This window comes from Salmo trutta, chromosome 28 (assembly GCF_901001165.1).
Source record: "Salmo trutta chromosome 28, fSalTru1.1, whole genome shotgun sequence".
NCBI lineage: Eukaryota > Metazoa > Chordata > Actinopteri > Salmoniformes > Salmonidae > Salmo > Salmo trutta.
Genome location: NC_042984.1, coordinates 28,079,099 through 28,103,549, shown reverse-complemented (window position 1 = coordinate 28,103,549; position 24,451 = coordinate 28,079,099). Strand labels below are relative to the sequence as shown.

General features: G+C 42.3%; 1 protein-coding gene across 5 annotated transcripts in view; it reads left to right on the top strand.

The window, feature by feature from the left end:
- The window catches only part of LOC115165932 (protein 4.1), a 97,193-nt gene extending 74,682 nt beyond the window's left edge, over positions 1-22,511 (top strand). For 3 of the 5 annotated variants that reach the window (XM_029719459.1, XM_029719456.1, XM_029719455.1), the window contains 13 exons: positions 598-773; positions 4,378-4,583; positions 7,367-7,405; positions 8,244-8,282; positions 10,747-10,905; positions 15,262-15,312; positions 15,559-15,921; positions 16,342-16,899; positions 17,674-17,739; positions 19,991-20,080; positions 20,259-20,339; positions 20,526-20,642; positions 21,157-22,511. In XM_029719459.1, coding sequence (XP_029575319.1) covers positions 598-773; positions 4,378-4,583; positions 7,367-7,405; positions 8,244-8,282; positions 10,747-10,905; positions 15,262-15,312; positions 15,559-15,921; positions 16,342-16,899; positions 17,674-17,739; positions 19,991-20,080; positions 20,259-20,339; positions 20,526-20,642 — 1,945 coding nt within the window. In that variant the 3' untranslated portion in view covers positions 21,157-22,511. The remainder of the gene's footprint in view (positions 1-597; positions 774-4,377; positions 4,584-7,366; positions 7,406-8,243; positions 8,283-10,746; positions 10,906-15,261; positions 15,313-15,558; positions 15,922-16,341; positions 16,900-17,673; positions 17,740-19,990; positions 20,081-20,258; positions 20,340-20,525; positions 20,643-21,156) is intronic. The other 2 variants (XM_029719458.1, XM_029719457.1) reach the window with 2 other exon arrangements.
- Positions 22,512-24,451: the final 1,940 nt, after the last annotated feature.

Here is a 24,451-nt window from a genome sequence, read left to right as displayed (position 1 = left end):
TTACTAGCCCAACTAGCTCTAACCACTAGGCTACCTGCCACCCCAAGGAATTGTGTCACGCTGCATCATGCAAATGGTGGTCATACCAAATACTGACTGGTTTTCTGATCCACGCCCCTACTTTTTTTAAAGGTATCTGTGACCAACAGATGCATATTGTATCTGTATTCCCAGTCATGTGAAATCCATAGATTAGGACCTAATGAATTTATTTAAATTAACTGATTTCCTTATATGAACTGTAACTCAGTAACATTCTAGAAATTGTTGCATGTTGCATTTATATTTTTCTTCAGTGTATATATATATACAGTATATATATATATATATATATACAACTAAAGACAGACACATTCAGAAATAAAACTGCTTTTAACACAAATTCTGTTTGCGATATTAAGATTCTAACGATGACAGTGTGTTATATAGACTTATTTTGGAAAAGTCAAGGACGGAAGGGATATGACTTTAAAAATGGCAGAGTAATTAAACATGTAAATTCAAAATGACGATCTCGTGTTAATGTGTAATAAAAAAGATAAACATTATAGTGTCCACCTCTTTAAACCTTCATACTAAAACTGAGTCTCTCTATAGGTTGGTGTCTCCAGAGCCCCCTCCCAAGGGCTTCCTGGTGATTGGCTCCAAATTCCGCTACAGTGGGCGGACCCAGGCCCAGTCGCGTCAGGCCAGTGTGCTGATCGACCGGCCAGCTCCGCAGTTTGACCGTTCGGTTAGCAAGAGGTACCTGCTGCCCCGCAGTGTGGACGGAGGTAAGGACTGGACTATTACTGTACTATAACATCATTAATTTGTACTACATACTCACCACTTAGAATATGGGGCCACTCTGTAAAAACTTTTTTTTTTATGCCTCTTTGTCAAGTAGGTTCTTGTTTATTCATTGTTATTTCAAATTTGCATCAGTACATTGCATCAGTACACTCTTAGAAAAAAGGTTTCCAAAAGGGTTCTTCGGCTGTCCCCATAGGAGAACCCTTTTTGGTTCCAGGTAGAACCCTTTTGGGTTCCATGTAGAACCCTCTACATGGAACCCAAAAGAGTTCTACCTGGAACCAAAAAGGGTTCTTTAAAGAGTTCTCCTATGGGGACAGCCGAAAAAGCACCTTCTAGGAGTGTACATTGCAGTGGTAGGCAGATAGAATAGATAGCATCTGATTGTACTGTGAATTATTTTGAACTTTAAACAGGCCTTGTACTATTTGAGAACAGCTGTTGTATTATTGAATGTCCATAGGACATTGTTATACATAGGCCAGGAATCAATCCTAGGCGCGTTATTGAAAAGAACATTGCACTTTACTTCTATAGGTAATTTACGATTGAGCCGACATCTGAAGGGTTTACCATAAATGCATTCTCTGCGAACGTCTGTGAAATGACCTTTAAAAGGTTCATTGTCTGCAGCTCAGTGTGCAGAGCTGCAACACACCCATAGCCGTGGGAAGTAGACAGTCGTGGCCAAAAGTTTTGAGAATGACACAAATATTAATTTCCACAAAGTTTGCTGCTTCAGTGTCTTTAGATATTTTTGTCAGATGTTACTATGGAATACTGAAGTATAATTACAAGCATTTCATAAGTCTCAAAGGCTTTTATTGACAATTACATGAAGTTGATGCAGAGTCAATATTTGCAGTGTTGACCCTTCTTTTTCAAGAACTCTGCAATCCGCCCTGGCATGCTGTCGATTAACTTCTGGGCCACATCCTGACTGATGGCAGCTGATTCTTGCATAATCAATGCTTGGAGTTTGTCAGAATTTGTGGGTTTTTGTTTGTCCACCCGCCTCTTGAGGATTGACCACAAGTTCTCAATGGGATTAAGGTCTGGGGAGTTTCCTGGCCATGGACCCAAAATATTGATGTTTTGTTCCCCGAGCCACTTAGTTATCACTTTTGCCTTATGGCAAGGTGCTCCAAGGTGCTGGAAAAGGCCTTGTTCGTCACCAAACTGTTCCTGGATGGTTGGGAGAAGTTGCTCTCGGAGGATGTGTTGTTACCATTCTTTATTCATGGCTGTGTGCTTAGGAAAAATTGTGAGTGAGCCCACTCCCTTGGCTGAGAAGCAACCCCAAACATGAATGGTCTCAGGATGCTTTACTGTTGGCATGATACAGGACTGATGGTAGCGCTCACCTTGTCTTCTCCGGGCAGGCTTTTTTCTGGATGCCCCAAACAATCGGAAAGGGGATTCATCAGAGAAAATGACTTTTCCCCAGTCCTCAGCAGTCCAATCCCTGTACCTTTTGCAGAATATCAGTCTGTCCCTGATGTTTTTCCTGGAGAGAAGTGGCTTCTTTGCCGCCCTTCTTGACACCAGGCCATCCTCCAAAAGTCTTCGCCTCACTGTGCATGCAGATGCACTCGCAGGTGCCTGCTGCCATTCCTGAGCAAGCTCTGTACTGGTGGTGCCCCGATCCCGCAGCTGAATCAAGTTAAGGAGACGGTCCTGGCGCTTGCTGGACTTTCTTGGGCGCCCTGAAGCCTTCTTCACAACAATTGAACCGCTCTCCTTGAAGTTCTTGATGATCCGATAAATGGTTGATTTAGGTGCAATCTTACTGGCAGCAATATACTTGCCTGTGAAGACCTTTTTGTGCAAAGCAATGATTTTCCTTGCAGGTAACCATGATTGACAGAGGAAGAACAATGATTCCAAGCACCACCCTCCTTTTGAAGCTTCCAGTCTGTTATTCGAACTCAATCAGCATGACAGAGTGATCTCCAGCCTTGTCCTCGTCAACACTCACAACTGTGTTAACGAGAGAATCACTGACATGATGTCAGCTGGTCCTTTTGTGGCAGGGCTGAAATGCAGTGGAAATGTTTTTTTGGCATTCAGTTCATTTGCAATGGACTTTGCAATTAATTTAAATTCATCTGATCACTCTTCATAACATTCTGGAGTATATGCAAATTGCCATCATACAAACTGAGGCAGCAGACGTGCCATTGTCAAAACTTTTGGCCACGACTATACTACTTCTCAGATAGAGTTCAGTGTGTCAAATCGGAGGGCATGTTGTCCGGACCAACAAAGCCTGCTTCACTTATGCTGCTAAACATACCCTCGTAAAACTGACTATCCTACGGATCCTTGACTTCAGCGATGTCATTTACAAAATAACCTTCAACACTCTACTCAGCAAATTGGATGTAGTCTATCACAGTGCCATCCGTTTTGTCACCAGAGCCCGATATACTACCCACCACTGCGACCTGTATGCTCTCGTTGGCTGATCCTTGCTTCATATTTGTAGCCAAACCCACTTGCTCCAGGTCATCTATAAGTCTTTGCTAGGTAAAGCCCTGCCTTATCTCAGCTCACTGGTCACCATAGCAACACCCACCTGTAGCACACACTCCAGCAGGTATATTTCACTGGTCATCCCCAAAGCCAACTCCTCCTTTGGCCGCCTTTCCTTCCAGTTCTCTGCTGCCAATGACTGGAACGAATTGCAAAAATCACTGAAGCTGGAGACTTATATCTCCCTCACTAACTTTAAGCATCAGCTGTCAGAGCAGCTTACCGATCATTGCACCTGTACATAGCCCATCTGTAAATAGTACACCCAACTACCTCATCCCCATATTGTTATTTATAATTTTTTGGGCTCTTTTGCACCCCAGTATCCCTACTTGCACAACATCATCTGCACAACTATCACTCAAATGTTAATGCTACATTGTAATTATTTCGCCTTTATGGCCTATTTATTGCCTTACCTCCCTAATCTTACTACATTTGCACATACTGTACATAGATTTTCCTATTGTGTTATTGACTGTATGTTTGTTTATCCCATGTGTAACTCTGTGTTGTTGTTTTTGTCGCACTGCTTTGCTTTATCTTGGCCAGGTCACAGTTGTAAATGAGAACTTGTTCTCAAATGGCCTACCGTGTTAAATAAAGGTGAAATCATTAAATTTTTTAAAATAGGGGTGCTGAGGTTGCTGCAGCACCCCCTGAAATATCAGGAAATAAAAAATATATATTCACAAACGTAGTGCACTGGGCCTTTACTGGTCCTGTATTAGCGGACCGATGTAGTGCATGCATCCCCCACCAAACATCTTCCCATGGCTATGAACGCACCTTTGAATGACTCCTGGTCATAATCTATGTTCTGACTCCTGAATCAGTTTACCCTGCCTCAACTGTAAGGAGATAAATACTTACATGTAAAATGGATGTCAATGTAAACAAATTGTATAATCTCGATCAATCATAATTTACTGTACAGACAATGTTGACCTTTCTCTTGCTTTCTGTGAGCCAAGGCTGATTAGCTTTTCTCTCTTTTCTCCGCCATCCTTTGTGTGCCCTGCCCCCTACCCCCATCCCCCTTGCCAGCCTCAGCCCTGGGAGACAGCATGGACCAGCTGTCCCAGCGCAGCTCCAGTGATCACACCCAGTTCCTGTCCAGAGAAGACCTGGAACAAGAGGGCAGTCTGGACCTAGACCAGGATCAGGATTACCAGGAACAAGACCAGGAGTACCAGGATCAGGACGAGGAGAATGATGGTGTTACCATGTCCGCCAAGACCATGGAGCTGAAGGTACAAGGCGAGGCAAGGGTGGCAGACCCTATATTCATAGTAGATGATGGCTCCCTTTTTCCTTGAGTCCTCTCCATCATGAGGATCACTGATCACAGGTGAAAGGATAAAGGATCATTTTCTGCCATTTTGTAAGTAAGTATTTAGACAAATTCACAGTGTATTAAAGTAGTCAAACGTTTCATACTATTTGGTCCCATATTCCTTGCACTCAATGACTACATCAAGCTCGTGACTCTACAAACTTGTTGGACGTATTTGCCGTTTGTTTTGGTTGTGTTTCAGATTATATTTTGCCCAATAGGAACTGAATGGTGAATAATATATTGTGTCACTTTGGAGTCACTTGTATTGTAAATAAGAATAGAAGATGTTTCTGAACACTTCTTCATTAATGTGGACGCTACCATGATAATGGATGATTCATGAATAATGATGAGTGAGAAAGTTACAGAGGCACAAAGATCATATCCCCCCCAAATGCTAACCTTCTCTGTTATTGGTAATGGTGAGAGATTAGCATGTTTTGTTGTAGCCTCTGTAACCTTCTCACTCATCATGATTCATTAATTATTTTTCTTAATCATAGCATTATCAGGATTCATTTAGAAGTGTTCAGAAAAATCTTACCTGCTCACTAAGAAATAAAATGACTTCAGTCATCATTCACCATTCAGTTTCTATTGGGCAAAACATAACCCAAAGCACAACCAAAACAAACTGCAAATGTAGTTGTAGTCATTGCATGCTAGGAATATGCAACCAAATACTACACGCTTGACTTATTTAATACACTATACGTGAATTTGTCCAAATACTTAAGACTTCTTCAAATGGGGGGACTAGATACATAGGCCGTGTCCGAATAGCCTTGTGTTCTAAATGCTAGGCTTTTTGGGTATGCGTTTTATAGAATGTGAAATTTCAGCGTTTCACCTAGTAGAAATCGCTGCACAAAGGAAGATAATTGTATTTTCACACCCACGTGTGTTTAACAACAGCTGATAATCAGAATAGGGAACTCACTCTACAAAAATGAACAAATTGCAGGGAACAAGCGTGATTGCGCATTAGATGACGTCTTCTCATTATGGCTGAGTAATAGGTTGATATTTATTGCTTACTGCATACGTTTTTACTAAATAGTATGTTCTTAAGTAGTATGCAGTACTATTAGTACATAGTATCTAGTTTAAGTAAGTAGTAGGCAAGACAGATTTCGGACACGGCCATTAGGTGCTTTAATTTCTAAATGGTAAAACAGATAATGAAAATTCCCTCAAATTGAAGATGACATTGTATACTGTCGCCTCAAATGAAATATTCGATCTCAAATCGAAAATGCTTGAATATAAAGCAGGGGTGAGCAAACGTTTTGGCTCAAGGGCCACATCGGGATTTTGAAATTCAACGGAGGGCCTCACACATTTTTTTTTAACCGATTTGTTTGTCAACAACACAGGACATAGTTTGCCCACCCCTGGTATAGAGCCAATGTGGTTCACTGTCCAAATTCACATGACAGTGAGTGAAAGTCTAGCTTTCTACCTAACGTGGATGTATTGTTAGATCCCCCCTTTTTATTTTATCTGAATTGGACGCCTCTTCCCCAGAGCTAAACAATCAAATCACATTCTGCGCATGTGTTACAGACGCTGTGAGATATGCGAGCTGAGACAGGATCGGAGACGTTATCGCCAGTGGTAGTGTCGTGCCCAAATGTTTTCTTCCAGGTAGAATAGCAGCCTTCATGAGAAATATTATAGTGTTGGTAACCATATGGATGTTACCCGGATACATTCTTTTCAGTGGGGAGAGCATGCAAGGCAACACCAGGATACAATGTGAGGCAGTTTTGTTTATGTTTTAGTGAATTATTAGCCAATTTCACAAGTTGATTGCTAAAGCACAGGTGACAGGGGTTGCTTGGTTGTATTGATTTTTCCACAGAGAATATATGGTATTAACATGTATCCAAAAATGATCAAAACTAAATGAATCCTGAACACTAACTCCCAATTTCACACACGCACGCACGCACACACACACGCACGCACGCACGCACACACACACACACACACACACACACACACACACACACACACACACTAATTGTAAAGTAGAGAATCGCGCACATGCTCAGAAGCTTCTGTTGTTAAGCTGTCGGGAAGAGGCGTCCGATGTTTTTGGCCACACAGCCACTCCGTTTTATTATTGTAACTCTATTAATATGGTTGAAAACAAAATAACCTGGTAAAATGAGACCCTTGGTTAGTAAGTTAAATTCAGGTTTGTTGGAATTGTGGTTATTTATCAAATGTACGTACCTAACTAGTTTTTCAAAATTATATGCATAAGATACAGAGGAGAACGTTTAATTTTACTCATATCCCTCCCCTTGTAGTTCTAGTTCCATCAATGTCTAAATAAGTGCGTTTTGAAATATCAGAATGCCTAACCTGCCTAACCTGCAGCACAGTGAGAAAGTCCATCATGTGAGCCCCTGACTTACACTCATCCCTCTCTCCTGCATTCACTTTAGTCTAATCCATATTCCCTCTCTCCTCGGCCCCTCTTCTCTTCCCCCCCCTGCTCCTCAGTGTGGAACTCATACCCTTCTCTGTGCTCTGTTTCCTTAATCTCCTCTTCAAATCTAACATGCTGTCTTTCCCCTCACCCTGTTGCACCCTTCACTCTCCTGAAATTCCTTTTCTCCTCTTCCTGCTGTGGCTTCCTGCGCCCCACTGAACAACGCTTCTCTCTTCCCACCTTCTCGCTTGCAGGGTGAGGAGGCAGGCTCGCCAGTAGACTCAAAGCCTGAGGTACTTCGTTTGTGATGACTAGTGTCTGTCTGTCTGTATGTCTGTTTGTCTGTCTGTTCTGGGTTTTTGTGTTGTTTATCTCTTTATTCAGCCTCTTCCGACTTGTAGCTAGGTTATTACTCCAAGTGTTATTCCTCATGGGCAGTACAGTCATGGCTTTCTTAGATCCCTTGGCTTTGTGCACAGCCTAAATCACATCACTTGACTTTAAATTGGATCCCCGTCGTAGTAGTCTAGGGTAGGCTAATGGCATTATGAAGTCTGGGTACTATCAAGGTATTTAGACTGTGTTTGGTCAGTGTTTGTAATATGTCTACATAGGGAATTCATTTCAGTGCATTACCATTTTCATGTGTACATTGTCATTAGAAGGATTAGCTGAGCTTGAACACAGCTACTGTATGTTTGATTTACATTCATCTCCATAATACAAAAGGAAACACCATTTAAAACCTTCACTTTGAACTATCAATGACAACATCTAGGTCCTTGAATGCTGATCTTTCATACTTTGCCATTGGAATGTTTGGAGTGTGAAATAGCACGAGACTGAGTCCTTCCTCCAAATATCTCAGTTACAGCATTTATGTAATTCCCCAGTCTACATCGCTCTGTACATCTGTCTCCAAATGCTAGATGTTTCCATCGCCGAACGAACTCACTCTCAGTGAGATGCTTGGATGCTACCAACACAGCCTCTGTGTGGGTGTGTGTGTGTATGTGCCTGCCTTCTTGACTCACCTGCGGTACTCTTCCTCTTTGTCTCTGCACGTGCCCCACCCCCACCCCACCTCTTCCACCATGCCTCTGCTCTACCCACCCCGTCCCCCTCCCCCAGTCGGACCAGGATCTGGCCACCCTACGCCCCCAACAGGAGGTACTGCTTCTCCTTGCTCTGTGCCTGTGCTCTCTCTCTGTGACCCCTCACCAGGTGTGCTGTCATGTGCTGTGCTGTGCATCTCATCGTGACTGTGTCGATCAGTACGGGCAGCAATATATGTTGTTCAGTACAGCTTCAGTCAGTTTGTTTGCATTTATTTATTTTTTACAACCAAGGACAACTTTATTGTGAAAGTTCAGTTGTAGGGTTGGACATTGTTAACATAGACAAAGCCAGTAGGAGACGGAGTATTCTGCATTTTTGTTCTATCGCCTTTATAGCCACAGTCTCTATTAAGCTACATTATAATAATACAGTATTGCAATAAAGTGACTTGACACCCAGTGTCGTAACACGATATGACACGGTCATAACCATGTCATAATATGTCATAACAGCTGACAATTTGTCATAACCTGTCATAATATGGTCATTACACTGTCATGACCCATATATTTACATTTGTTGTTACATACAGTACCAGTCAAAAGTTTGGACACACCTACTCATTCAAGGGTTTTTCTTTATTTTTAATATTTTCTACATTGTAGAATAATAGTGAAGACATCAAAACTATGAAATTACACATATGGAATCATGTAGTAACCAAAAAAGTGTTAAACAAATTAAAAAATATGTTTTATTTTAGGTTTTTCAAAGTATCCACCCTTTGCCGTGATGACAGCTTTGCACACTCTTGGCATTCTCTTACGGTCGGATGCCAAGCAGTTGCCATACCAGGCGGTGATGCAACCGGTCAGGATGCTCTCGATGGTGCTGCTCTTGAACTTTTTGAGGATCTGGGGGCCCATGCCAAATCCTTTCAGTCTCCTGAGGGGGAAAAGGTGTTGGCGTGCCCTCTTCACGACTGTCTTGGTGTGTTTGGACCATGATAGTTTGTTGGTAATGTGGACACCAAGGAACTTGAAACTCTTGACCCACTCCACTATAGCCCTGTTGATATTAATGGGGGTCTGTTTGGCCCTCCTTTTCCTCTAGTCAAATATCACCTTCTTTGTCTTGCTCACATTGAGGGAGAGGTTGTTGTTCTGGAACACTGCCAGGTTTCTGACCTCCTCCTTGTCTCATCATTGTCGGTGATCAGGCCTACCACTGTTGTGTCGTCAGCAAACTTAATGATGGTGTTGGAGTCGTGCTTGGCCACACAGTCGTGGGTGAACAGCGAGTACAGGAGGGGACTAAGCACGCCCCCCTGAGGGGCCCCATTGTTGAGGATCAGCGTGGCAGATGTGTTGTTGTCTACCCTTACCACCTGGGGGTGGCCTGTCAGGAAGTCTAGGATCCAGTTGCAGAGGGAGGTGTTTAGTCCCAGGGTCCTTAGCTTACTGATGAGCTTTGTGGGCACTATGGTGTTGAACGCTGAGCTGTAGTCAATGAACAGCATTCTCACATAGGTGTTCCTTTTGTCAAGGTGGGAAAGGGCATTGTGGAGCGAGATTGAGATTTTGCGTCATCTGTAGGTCTGTTGGGACAGTATGTGAATTGGAGTGTGTTTGACATCAATGTGTGCGCAATTACAATGATAATTTAATATGGTAAATTAAATTAAAAATATATATATACAACATAAACATTCTGTTGACACTTAGGCTATGGTGTAATGGAATGTTTTGCCTTGTGTGGTAGGTTTTGTGAGTTTTGACACTCTTACAGTATGTAGACGTCATAACCAGCCATAATGTAAAATAGCCTCCGTGGTAGGTTTTGTGGGTTGTTACACTCTTATGTAGGTGTCAGAACCAGCCATAAAATAACGCAGTATATGGCACAACAAATATAAATATGTGTCAGGACAGTGTTATGACCATATTATCACAGGTTATGACAAGTTATGTCAGCTGTTATGACATATTATGACATAGTCATGACCATGTCATAACGTATTATGATGCTGGGTGTCAAGTAAAGTGTTACCCAATAAAGTATTGCAAGCCTTGAAGGAAACATAAAAATGTCATTAACATCATGTCATCGTGATTGAAAGATATTAATCAGATAACATTACCACTGAGGATGACATAACATCAGTTGATTTTAAAGTCTTTCATAGTGTGTGATTTGGTCTTCTGGAAAATTCAAGATATCGCTTGCCAGAAATATGTAATTCCAGGGCAGATAAATAACGATGTACTCATTACTCAAGAGGAGTGTAATGGGGTCCATGTCTATACTCTTCATCCATGCATAGCAGCGTTAGTCTCATTATTTACCCCATATCAGAAACAGATTGGATATTTGTTGTAACATCCATGTTGTGAGCTCTGAGAAGAATTGAAATGGAGGTGGAATTTGAGATGAAGAACTACAAACACATAGTTGATCATTAACGCGGCCCTTTTCATTCAAATGTCCATGTCTGGTTCGATCCCTGAGATGTCTGAAATGGAAGTAGGAAGAATACTAACTCCAGTCTGTGACCTATCTCCCTGTCTCTGTCTAGCAGCAGTTCCTGGACAAGCCCGAGGATGTCCTGCAGAAGCACCAGGCCAGCATCAACGAACTAAAGAGAGCTCTCAGGGAGCCCAACAGCAAGCTGTCACAGAGGGAGAAACGCCTGTCCACAGCCACACCCCCTGGAGGCACCCCAGAGAGGAAACCGGTAAGGGGGGGGGCGGGGCCTTGCGATGTTACTTTCCAAAACTCTCATTTGGAAACTTACTGTATACGCATTCTCACCAGCCCAGCAAACATGACCCTATTGGCCCCCTGTGGGTATTCGGTGGGCAATGTTGGCACGGGCTAGACCACACCAAGCCAACACCAGCCCCTCACGGGCTAGCCCAGCACGGCCTAGCCTACACCAAGCCAGCTACTTCATAATGTAGAGGCTGTGCTCATTAGAATATTTGGGGCCATGGATTGCAGTTATTTTTGTGCAACTGTTACTGAGAGGGTTGTTCCAGTTTGTTCTGTTGTTCAAGTGTTCTGTTGTGTGATGCCCCCCAAAAATGTATCTTGTACACTGCCAATGATGAAGTGTTTAACCGGTTAGATGTAATGGCAAAATTTTGATTCAAATAGACGTACCCAAAAGTCATTATTTATCATGAGAGGGACGTAAACAATAACTACTAATGCTTATACTGCCAGAAAGATGAAAATCTCACCAGTGACATACTGAGACAGAGAAAATAAATGGTAGATATAACTCCCTCAGCTTTGAAGGTCGTACTGCCTCAGTCAGCGACCAGAATAACACACACGCCTATTTTTCTCTAAACCCAACACAAACACATCTATAAGCTAAAACACATACAGTACCGGCCAAAAATCCATGTAAGATTTCGGGGAGTTTACATCGAAGAAGTTGATTTAAATAAGTGCATGTGAAATTGTAAAAAAATATATGTATGATAGTATTTGTTGTCTTTCAGATACAATAAAATAAGTTTGCTAAATACCTTTAAGGCTAGAAAATTTGTTCAATTGCATTAAATACATTATGAATAAATACATCTCCATTAAATAATAGATTAAACTGTTAAATTGGCATAAGGTCAGCAATACACTTAGGGCCAATACTATAAGCTCATATTGGGGCCCAATAAGGGCAGCCAATCAAAGGGTGGGCTTATTTCAGGCGAAGTGCGGGCTGCCCTTGGGGCCACCTGCCTCACATGCTGACCACACCGCTCGCGTCGTGCAAGTACAAGTCCTGCCTCTCCCATCTCATCATTGGTTTATAGAAGCAGATACCCACGTGTCATCTCCTCATTGGTTATACCCACATGGGGGATTGAAAGATGAACTGAAAAAAATATATATAACAACTCAACGTTTATATACCAGGACAAATTAGCTAGCAACAGCAAGCTAGCTAAATAGGACAAATTAGCTAGCAACTGCAAGCTAGCTAGCTAAATTGCCATAAATGTTTAATGTTTTTCGACCAGTCCCCAAATTAATATAATTGGTTAAAGAGTTTGTTTTGATATTTTAACCTGTGTGTGAATATCATGTTTGGTGTGGGGGGACAAAGTCAATTTGCACACGATGGCGCACGAGCGTGGCCGGTTTGGGTACAGTGTTAGAGGCAACCTGGAGCCGACAAGTAAATGTGCTTTGCCCAAATGTGGGCAGGCTATATTGAGCCAAAATTTTAGGCTGCATTGGGCCCACATCATGCCAATGTTGGCATGTTTGCTGAGAGGGTTTCACTTACCACTTAATTGGAAGGACAGGCACCCTCATACTCTGTTTGTCCCCCTGCCCATGACTACAAGTAGTTGGCTTCCTTTGCAAAATGCTGATAAAAGAGCAACCCGAAACAGGTGTAACAATATTTGCGAAAACTCCAACTTGTATAAAAATAGTCTTCCACCATATATAGCTTTCACGCATCCAGTCCTTTCAAATGACATACTACCTTAAGTCCATGGGGTGATATGGTGTAACAAACTCAATAGTAATGCATCAGAATAGTTCATGCAGCTTAATGAATCTGTGTTTTTACCAATATATAGGCCTCTGTGGATTCCATATTGAGTGAAAAGCAAGATGGTGCTCGCGGAAGCTCAAAAGAAGAACAGAATCAGTCCTCTCCCTATACACTGCACTTAGCTTTTGATCCCAAGGACACATGTATTGGTATGGTGTCTGAGGATGTGCAAGTTGGAAAAACAACAGAGATGAAGCCTATAACTTCACCTCAGGAATCTGGAAAAACTAAAGTAGGTGGCACTGGATCGAGATCCCAAAGACAAGAAACAGATTTGACTGCAACTGGACATAAGGATATGCACTCCATGGATGATGCAATCTTTGGAAGTAATACGTATTCATATGACACCTTTTTCTCAAGGAACAGTGTTGAAGAGAATGGATTTGATTCACCTCCAGCGGTTAATCTCTATTCCAAAGAGAGGATTGAAATGAAAAGCAAACAATTGAAGCAGAGTCTGTATCAGTATGAATCGTTCCCAGAGAGAAAAAACAATAGCAATGGCCAGGTCGCTATGGAATCTGTAAATAACAGCAACCAAGGTGGAAGTGAGTCTGAAAGAAAGAGGGAGATGAGAGAACCTGAAGCTCTGGAAACAAAAGAACCAAAGCCCGAGAGAGGAAACTATTCCAACAAAACTGGGAGTGCATCACACTCCAAAGTCACCCGAATAGTTCCTCTCAAGCCACAGAGATCAAAGAAGTCTTTGAATAAAGGGGGGAACAAAGATGTCATCAAACCTCAAACGCAAACTCAAGCTGAAGGAGGCATGGCCGGAAGAGCAGATGACACTCGGATGATGCAATCAACAGAGGAACCCTCTGAAACCAGGAAGAGAATAGGTTTGCCTCCAGCATGTCCTGACGCAAATGACAGCAAGCAAGGGATGACAACCACCAACCAGCACACAGAGGTCACAAAGCATCGGCTACCAGAGAATGAGCTACAAGGGACAGGTGAACACAAGGATCAGAGGAACATTATTGGATCGACTTTCTGGACTGACGGTGGAAGACTAATCCATGAAGGACATCCCGAGGCTTACCCAGATTTTACAGACACCTTTTCCTTTGGCTCAAAGGCTTTGGCCTCCCATGCAGTTCCCCCTTCAACCCTTCCTCTGAAAACACAGTGGTCCAGGGAGACAAGAGTTCGCAACAGGCAGAATGTCACCAACGACTCTAGCAACGGCCATTACAGGAACTCTAGCCAGGAAGCAACCAAGAGGAAACAAGCGGTAACGTCGTCTGCCTAACCTGCCTGTCTATCACTGGAAACTAAAGCATTGCATGTGCTTAAGTCGATCACAGCCTTGTTTTTATCCACTTGAATATACACATGTAGAACTCATGCGGCTGTATATGAAAAAGTAGGTCAAAGCCTGTGGCCCTTCACATCTAATCATTGGCCAATGGCATTTTGAGACTTAACAAGTTCATGGCCCGGGAGCTCCTGGCTCTCGTTTCCCTCTGCAAAGCTTAACATCTGCTTGTCCATTTTAGAAACCGGTGGGCCTTTAAGCAATGTTTCCATTGCTTAAGCTTCTGGCGTCTGTTCGTCACCACGTTAACACCTAGTCTCTCCTTCCAACATCATCCTCTTACCTCCCTGACTAAAGGTAGTTGCTGTTGCAAGGAGTCAAAGGCTTTCGCACCATCCCCTTCCTTTGAAGCCACTAATGTTTGATAATGTTCTTGTTTGCAAACAGTGCGATTTGGCCAAAATGTTCAGCGTTGGCATCTCTGCAGCAATAGCCAATATATAGCCAATACGACATTTATTATGAGATGTTATGCACTAATTCTTGGCTGCAGCGCTGCCAGCCACATTGTTCAGGGCTGAGGTACTTGTACACTGGACTTAAGTATACAAATACCTGATTCCTGGAAGGTATTGTTATCTAACCTCAACAGTGCATGGCATTACCATCGCACTTACAGTAATATGATTTTGTGATAATGTTGACTTTAAACACATCCTATGTGCATGTGTGAAACTTATGTGAACAATTACCTCAAGTTATTAGAGCTAGAACAAATGTAGGCTTACTATTCATATATGAACTGTAAGCTTACAGTTAGCATAGGTCTACTTTCAATGGAATAAGCATGACATTATGAAGCCTACTCAGCCTTGGCATGTGCAAAATATCTTGGAACCACTGGCTAGAACAATGTCTTCAACAAAAGGATGGTGGAAACAGCTATTATGTGTGGTGACGTCAACATATGTTGCTCATAACTTGTCATACAGTTGGTTTCACCATCACTCCATTGTTTGGAAATATTTTTAGCCAGCGTTGTACTGAAGTAAAGAGTAAACCCCAAGGTGATGTCACTGCATTCATTGACAATGCAGACCCTTGAATTCTCTCTGGGAATTTTCTTGTTCTATGACAGTCAGAAGTATGATGCAAATATTCATGTGTGTACAGTTCATGGCAGTTCTTTACAGTTTCTTTAGGTTAAATAAAATTGGCTTTGCAATCATTCAAACCTAATTTTCCTTCTACAGGAGACCCCTCCTACACCTGCCATTCATGAGGAGCCTTTTGACGAAGCCATGGTGAGTCACTGTTTTATTCAATGTGCGAAAAACTCTTTAGCATGTTCAACTTCTTCAAAGTTAAAATATGAGCCTGTTCATTTTACCTCAAAGTCTCATGTTTGAATAATTATTTTATATTTCTGTTTTACCTTTTAAGTATATATTTTTTTGCACAGGTGAAAAAAGCTTTCTATCAAGTCCCTTGTATTGAGCCAACAATGTTTTTTTCGTTCTCTTGTCCGTCTTCTCCAATCTAACCTGCAGAGGGAGCCGTGGGAGCGGCGGTTGGGCTCAGTGTCAGAGGACGACCAAGACCACGAGACCCTGTACCTGAAGGAAACCCACCTGGGCATTGAGCGCAAGTGCTCCAGCATCACTGTCAGCTCTACGTCCAGCCTGGAGGCCGAGGTGGACTTCACTGTCCTCATGGACCTCCATACGGGCATGGAGGAGTTCTCCAGGGGCATGATGGAGCTGGGCGAGAGGCCCATGTCACCTGACGTGGGCCTCAGCCTGAGCATCGACCTGCAGGGAACCCCGCCACCTCTCGTCTCGGCTCCTCTCACCGGGGCTAGCAGCAGCCCTCCTACCAAGCAGCTACACACCGAAGAGGTGCGACATCACGAGGTAAAGTACACAAGCAAATGGACAGTTTGGGTCCAGGTAGGTCTTTGAAGTGATAGTTCACTAAAGGTTTACAGTTATAGGATCATCTTTTATTCTTAGAATAAGTAACGAGTCTAGAGGTCAAAACAGCTGAAGTAAGCCTTAGTAGACAAATCGCTACATCATTAACAGTAATTGACTAAGTTTAACATTGGCAACGCAATGTGAGTACCATTACAGCTCATTAATGTCTTCTTGAAGTTTATGCTGGATTTCACTGATCTTTCATATGACAAAGTGATGGGATAGCGCTGGCCCATATGCCTTCAGTAAATGTCAAGACACTTTCTCTAAAATATTTTACATACAGGTTGTAATGAGTGCTGAATCTCAAATAAAATTCTAGCAATGGAAGTTATTATTCTGTATTTTTCCCCAAAGCCTGTTGTGCCCAGAAAACCAAAGAGGTCAGTGCCCATCGACAGAGACCAGTCACAGAAAGAGACCACTTACTCATCCCCCATGACGGCGCTGAGCAGAGAGGCTAGTGACGTCGTCGCCTCCCATGCACTAAGGAAGACTGAGGTCAAGGTCAAGGTCGACAGAGACCAGTCACAGAAAGAGACGACCTACGTGTCCCCCATGACAGCGCTGAGCAGAGAGGCTAGTGACGTCGTCGCCTCCCATGCACTGAGGAAGACTGAGGTCAAGATCGACCGAGACCAGTCACAGAAAGAGACCACTTATGTGTCGCCCATGACAGCACTGAGCAGAGAGGCTAGTGATGTCGTCGCCTCCCATGCACTGAGGAAGACTGAGGTCAAGGTCGACAGAGACCAGACAGTGAGAGAGACCACTTACGTGTCCCCCATGACAGCTCTGAGCAGAGAGGCTAGTTGCGTTGTCGCAAGCCATGCACTGAGGAAGACCGATGTCAAGGTCGAGACACAGCCTAATGGGTCAGAGGTCACCACAACCATCGTGGAGTTTACAGATCAGGTAGACAAGCATTTTCGATGGAGATCTGGTATAGTTGATCAGGTAGAGACCATTGCTCGTTAGGTATGAAGATAGAAAAGTTAAATAGATGCTACAGTAGAACCTCAAATATACAGACCTCAGATTTATGGACTAACCAGTCAACCAAATGGGCAATATCAAACCTGGACATTATAATTGCAAACGACAAACTTCTGTAGGCTACAGACAAATGCAAATGTTGCTTTCATGTGATAAAAACACATCAGCCATTTACAGTATCTGACTTAATTGTAGAAAATGCATGTTAATATGCCATTAGTCTTCTCTATAAAGGTTTTATGTTTTTTTTTAAAGTAATTTCAAAGTTAACAACATTTCTACTAGTCTAAAGAAGGCCAGTTTTATTGCTTCTTTAACCAGAACAACAGTTTTCAGCTGTGCTAACATAATTGCAAAAGGGTTTTCTAATGATCAACTAGCCATTTAAAATGATAAACTTGGATTAGCTAAGATAACGTGCCATTGGAACACAGGAGTGATGGTTGCTGATAACGGGCCTCTGTACGCCTATGTAGATATTCCATTAAAAATCAGCTGTTTCCAGCTACAATAGTCATTTACAACATTAACGATGTCTACACTGTATTTCTGATCAATTTGATGTTATTTTAATGGACAGAGAGTATAATGCATTATATCTCGACTGATCGTAAAATGGTCTGTCTGACATATTTGAAAGTCTGACATTCAAACCATGAGTGGGCATCACATCGGGTTTCCTGTCTCTTTCAGGATCATGGTGTGACTGTAAGCAGTATAGGCGAGACTTCTTATTCAACAACAGAAGGTGTTTCCCCAGTGAGTACATTATTACCTGACCTGTCCAATTTTAACTCCAGCACACAGATTGTAAACCTACTTCTCCCTCTGTGTTTGAATGAGATTGTTAGAATTAGATGTGTTAGAGTGAATCAAATCATTTGAATGTGTATGCCTGACTGTGTATCTGTGTATAAGTATGTTTGCATTGTTCTGTTTAATATGAATGTACGGGGCATTCGGAAAGTATTCAGACCCCTTGACTTTTTTCACATTTTGTTACATTACAGCCTTATTCTGAAATTGATTAAATTGTTCCCCCCCCCCCCATCAATCTACACACAATCCCTCATAATAACAAAGCAAAAACAGATTTTTATACATTTTTGCAGATGTATAAAATTAAAATGAAATATCACATTTACGTAAGTATTCAGACCCTTTACTCAGTACTTTGTTGAAGCACCTTTGGCAGCGATTACAGCCTTGAGTCTTCCTGTGTATGACGCTACAAGCTTGGCACACCTGTATTTGGGGAGTTTCTCCCATTCTTCTCCGCAGATTCTCTCAAGCTCTGTCAGGTTGGATGGGGAGCATCGCTGCACAGCTATTTTCAGGTCTCTCCAGAGAAGATTGATGGGGTTCAAGTCCGGGCTCTGGCTGGGCCACTCAAGGACATTCAGAGACTTGTCCCGAATCCACTCCAGTATTGTCTTGGCTGTGAGCTTAAGGTCGCCGTCCTGTTGGAAGGTGAACCTTCGCCCCAGTCTAAGGTACTGAGAACTCTGGAGCAGATTTTCATCTAGGATCTCTCTGTACTTTGCTCCGTTCATCTTTCCCTTGATCCTGACTAGTCTCCCAGTCCCTGCCGCTGAAAAACATCCCCACAGAATGATGCTGCCACCACCATGCTTCACCGTAGGGATGGTGCCAGGTTTCCTCCAGACATGATGCTTGGCATTCAGTCCAAAAAGTTCAATCTTGGTTTAATCAGACCAGAGAATCTTGTTTCTCATGGTGTGAGAGTCCTTTAGGTGCCTTCTGGCAAACTTCGAATGGGCTGTCATGTGCCTTTAACTGAGGAGTGGCTTCCATCTGTCCACTCTACTATAAAGGCCTGATTGGTAGTGCTGCAGAGATGGTTGTCTTTCTGGAAGGTTCTCACATTTCCACAGAGGAGCTCTATCAGAGTGACCATCGGGTTCTTGGTCACCTCCCTGACCAAGGCCCTTCTCCCCCGACTGCTCAGTTTGGCTGGGCGGCCAGCTCTAGGAAGAGTCTTGGTGGTCCAAACGTCTTCCATTTAAGAATGAAGGAGGCCACTGTGTTCTTGGGGACCTTCAGTGCTGCAGACATTTTTTGGTACCCTTCGCCAGATATGTGCATCAACACAATCCTGTCTCAGAGCTCTACAGACAATTCGTTTGACCTCATGGCTTGGTTTTTGCTCTGACATGCACTGTCAACTGTGGGACCTTATATAGACAGGTGTGTGCCTTTCCAAATCATGTCTAATCTATTGAATTTACCAATAGATTGGACAATCAAGTTGTAGAAACATCTCAAGGATGATCAATGGAAACAGGATGCACCTGAGCTCAATTTTGAGTCTCATAGCAAAGGGTCTGAATACTTATGTAAATAAGGTATTTCTGTTTTTGCCAACTTTTCTAAAAACCATTATATTAAAAACCAAAAGTCATTATGGGATATTGTGTGTAGAATGATGAGGAACATTTTGTCTTTAATCCATTTTAGAATAAGGTTGTAACATAACAAAATGTGGAAAAACTTAAGGGGTCTGAATACTTTCCGAATGCACTGTATGTATTTAATGTATATCATGTATAGGCGTTTCTGCATGTGTGTCCATCAGACCTGGGTTTCAAATATCTCAATTACTTTCACATTCATTCAATGTAAGTATTAAGCTATCTTTTATTTCAAAAGACAAGTAGTGGAATGAATATTTGAATTTATTTGGAACTACACTAGGAAAGTATTTGAAAAACTCAATTACAACGATTTAAATACACTCCCATCAGTTTAACCCAGGTATTTGAAAATAGTATTTGAAATACATGTAAGTATTTCAAAATCCTGTCAAACACAATTTGGCAGACTATTATTTGTATAATTTATTTTTTACAAACAACCATTCAAATACTCAAATAAAATAACAAATATTTGAAATACCAGATTCTCAAATTCACATGTATTTGAACTGATGTCTGGTGTTCATGTATGATCATGATGTCATTAACGCTTTTTTCCCCATGTGTCCTGACAGGTGCACATGTGTACTTTGGGAAGAGAGGCCTCTGGATCTCCAATACTTGTTACTGAGAATGTTACCTCTGCAACCACGCATGTCACCAAGGTATCAACAATTGTCAAATGGTCCGACATATTCAGTACCTTCAGTATTATTGGTTTCCATTGATCTTATAATGTTTGCCAAATTGCACACACCTTGTCTCTAGCTGTAGAGATATAAGCAACAGCAAAGGTGTGTTCAGTTTGGCAAATGTTCCAAAAAAATGTGTTGTGTGTTCCAGACGGTGAAAGGGGGCTATTCAGAGACCAGAATTGAGAAGAGGATCATAATAACAGGAGATGATGATGTTGACCAGGAGCAGGTGAGCAGACTGCAGCTTAAGGACAACATGACCTCTGTAACGCAGTAACCTATAAGCCATAGATACAGCAGGGGATGTGTAGTCTTAAAAGTGCTCATAGAGTATTCGTTACTTGACATACACCAGACTATTGATTCTACATAGTAAGCAGTTGAAAGGAATGTCATATCATTTGTTCCTTCACAGGCCCTCGCTATTGCGATACAGGAAGCCAAGCAACAGCATCCGGACATGTTGGTCACCAAGGCAGTAGTTGTCAAGGAAACAGAATCGTCCACTGAGGATCCACATGGGACATCTTAGGTACAGGAGTCTTCAAAACATTAAACAATGACAGGTTTCTATTGTGAATCGAATGTCCATAACCTCTCTGCATGAAAGGTTAGTAGTTCCTTTCATCTGGTGTCATAGTTTAAACCAGGGATGGGCAACTGGCGGCCCCCCCCCCCATTTGAAGGCCCTCGGATCATTTCGCGGGGGGGAGGGAAATCAGTCGGGGTCTCAACTTACTGTTGCAAGGTAGAATAATAGAATACACAAGGTGCAATTTCGAAATGTGGTTGTTGTGCATCAACAGTTTTCATCTTGTTATGTCAGTCACTGACCGTCACTCAATTAGCCCATGTCAGCTTACATGTTTTAGATTGGTAAGTTAGTCTAGCAGCCAGCTATCTAGGCTTGTAGTAATCAAGGTAGAATTAGAGCCTGGGGAGGCAACTGCGGCCCCTCATGATGAGTTCAGATTTTGTGTGGCCCCATCCCCATCAAAGTTGCCCATCCCTGCTTTAAACAATGAACTGTCTCCTCTCTCCTATAGTCCTGATTCCTGGGACATGACCGCCCCCCTCAGGAGCAGACCTGTTGGTGCCTGAGCTACCTGAGACTACCACACTACTGTACCACCCTGACCACTGCTAGTGGGGCTCCGACACACACAGCCACACACACACACACACGTTTCCATCCCTCACCCTTACTACTCTTGCCCACCGGGCAAACCCATATACTTCCCTGTTGTCTACCATAGTAACAGGACTCCTTTAAATCCAACCCTTTATTTATGAACCTTTGCTCTGGCGGTGATATGGTGAAATATAGCCTCTTAGAATCTGAGAGTGAAATACTTACATACTCGTCTCTAACATGTTGGCTCAGCATTCCCGAACAGTCACATTACAAGTCAAAATGTTGAGAACACTTCATTTCAACTCACTTTACCTGTTGTCCAATGATTTTTTTCCTATGTCGGAGGTAATCTGATAGAACATATCAATAGGGGGGCGTTATCAACCCGACCTTCAGTACGCTGGTCTGTATATTTCCGGTTTGTATTTTCAATACTGACTCAATTTGCACGAGACAAACACTTAAACAATTTGTCTGAACCTAACCACAGACCGAACGGCAAACACTTCCAGCTGATTACGAGGAAACGTGCTTCGGTCGACAACGTTTGGTTACATTCGGCTATTGTTTACATATTGTGCTTCACGTGAAATGCATCACATGATTGCAAATACTCACCAGAATTACAAGGCGACATAGCCATATACCTACCGGCGCCCCAGAAAGTTGGGCTAATAGTACTTTCCTGTAGCCATTTTATCTCCACTTCCAACCGCCAAAAAGACAACCGGTAAAGTACGTTTAAATATAATTTTATTCAACATTCTGGTAGAGACTATTGCGTCTTTTTTACAGCGACTTCTTTCAGACTGATAGCCATGGAGTAACCATGGTAACAGTCTGATATTTAGATAAGGTGAAATACAGACATGGATGGCAACATATGGAAATGTTATAAATGATGGCAGTCTATTACTAAGAAATAACAGGTATAATGACAAAATAGTGCCAGAATTCCTTGTTTCACTGCTGGAAAGTTTCAGTCTATACCTAGTACACCTGTCTGCACTGGTCTCAACACTCAAGCCAAACAACTGGGTTTTGACTAGATAGGTTAGGATAATTAATGTAGCAGGTTAGGAGAATTAGGCTAAGGTTAGGTAAAGGGTTAGGGTTAGCTAAAATGCACATAATAAAACTTGTCCCCAGGCTCGAATTTCTGGAACATAGAGCCTGGCAACAGTGTGGGACTGTGAATTTTTTTATTTTTTTTATTTCACCTTTGTTTAACCAGGTAGGCAAGTTGAGAACAAGTTCTCATTTACAATTGCGACCTGGCCAAGATAAAGCAAAGCAGTTCGACAACATACAAAAACACAGAGTTACACATGGAGTAAAACAACATACAATCAATGATGCAGTAGAAAAAAATAAGACTATATACAATGTGAGCAAATGATGTGAGATAAGGGAGGTAAAGGCAAAAAAATGCCATGGTGGCAAAGTAAATAAAGTATGGCAAGAAAAACACTGGAATGGTAGATTTGTAGTTTGAAGAAAGTTAAAAGTGACATGATAAATCAATTCAAATTCTGAACAAATCACACGACTATGAGATGTGGTTCCAAATCGAGGGGGAAAGGTATTTGTTATGGTGCACCATGGAAACAACTCCCAGGTAGTAGGAACATATCGCCGTTCATGCCAACAGCTAGCCATAGCTTTGTTACACACGAACACAAAAACAATACTGGCCCCCGAATGCAGCACACTTAGGGGGAGGTTCTAAGGGTTGCACTAGATGGTGATGGACTGAGAGATCAGCCAATTAAAACAAGTGGTTGTTTCTCCGCTCCTGCCATAGGCTTCCAGTCAAGTCCTTTTCTGAGATGCTCGGAAAACAGACGGTTCGACAGAGAGAGAGCCAGCTGGTGGGCGAGATTAATTTGATTTAAGCTGTATCCTGTCTAGACCACCAAACTGTTCTCAGCTTGCCTCTGCATAGTATCCTCTAAGGAAATTAATGGGAAGGTTTTTGCCTGAATGTCAAGTGGATCCAAATCTTAGGAGCTGTTGTCTCTTTGATGTGCTCATACCATCATATCACTGTAGAGTCTCACTGCTGTCACATCCCACACCAATGCCACACTTGAAGTGCAGGACATTTTTATTACAGGGGTACTTAGTATGAGATAATCTGGCAGACTATAGGACTACAATGTGGTCCGAAGTCCTACTAAGTAAATTCCACCCACCATTCTAGACCTCAGATCCAACTCTAATGCCTACTGAGGCCTAGATTAAATCTGGACAGCAGAAAATCGACGCTAAAGCACAATTGAAATTTAAAGGCAATGTTCTCAGATTCGCTGAGACTACATTATCTGTAAACGCTGCAAACAGTATGTCGGCTCAATTGTAAATTACCTTTATATTTTAATTGCGCTATAATGCGGATCTTGATTCAATCTAGAGTGTGCTTACATATCTACGTAGTTTGTCAAGAGAAAAAAACGTATATGTATCCATTAGATGTAGGTCCAGTACTGTTGACGTGCATGCAGTAAAGCAGGTTTTCATGAACAGGAAAACCTTCCCTTAGTTTTATATACTCGCTAAACCAGCAAAGTCCATAACTGTGCTTTGGCCCATTTCTGTAACAGTGAGAATGGTTATGGGAATGCCAGAGGATACACAGATTGCAGGAGATGTGAGAACAGTAGACTACTCTGCACCAGCAAGGTCAGTAAATCGCGGCGCTGGTTTGGGGGAACTAACTCGACGACGCCAAATGTGCCAGAGTAGAGAAAGGGGCACCACAGCTAACACAGAAAGGTCAAAGTTGAACTTTTCTTCCTGCAATGGCGCATCCTCATCATCACACAACAGAGGAGAAGAGCTGTTGAAACTCTCTCGGATAAGTAGGCTTTCTCAAGATATTTAGCTTTTTCTTTTACCCATAATTGGGCCATTTGGCTGACATCTTGGCAGACCCTACCTTGAACGCTTGCAATAGAGCATTTTTGTTTTAAGAACACAATTGACGTTACTGTATTATGATGATGGTTTACTTGTTATTGAAGTTGATCTGTGTAGACATTTGGATGTATATGAATGGAGTGGTTATGAACCTCTGATCTATAGAATGTGCCTGTTGGGTATTTATAAAAATTGTGAAAGTACAAATTCTGAGCATGTTGCTGTTCTAAAATGATCCAAGGTCAGGTCCCCTTCCAACCGTTAGAGATACAGTCACTTTCTGCTGT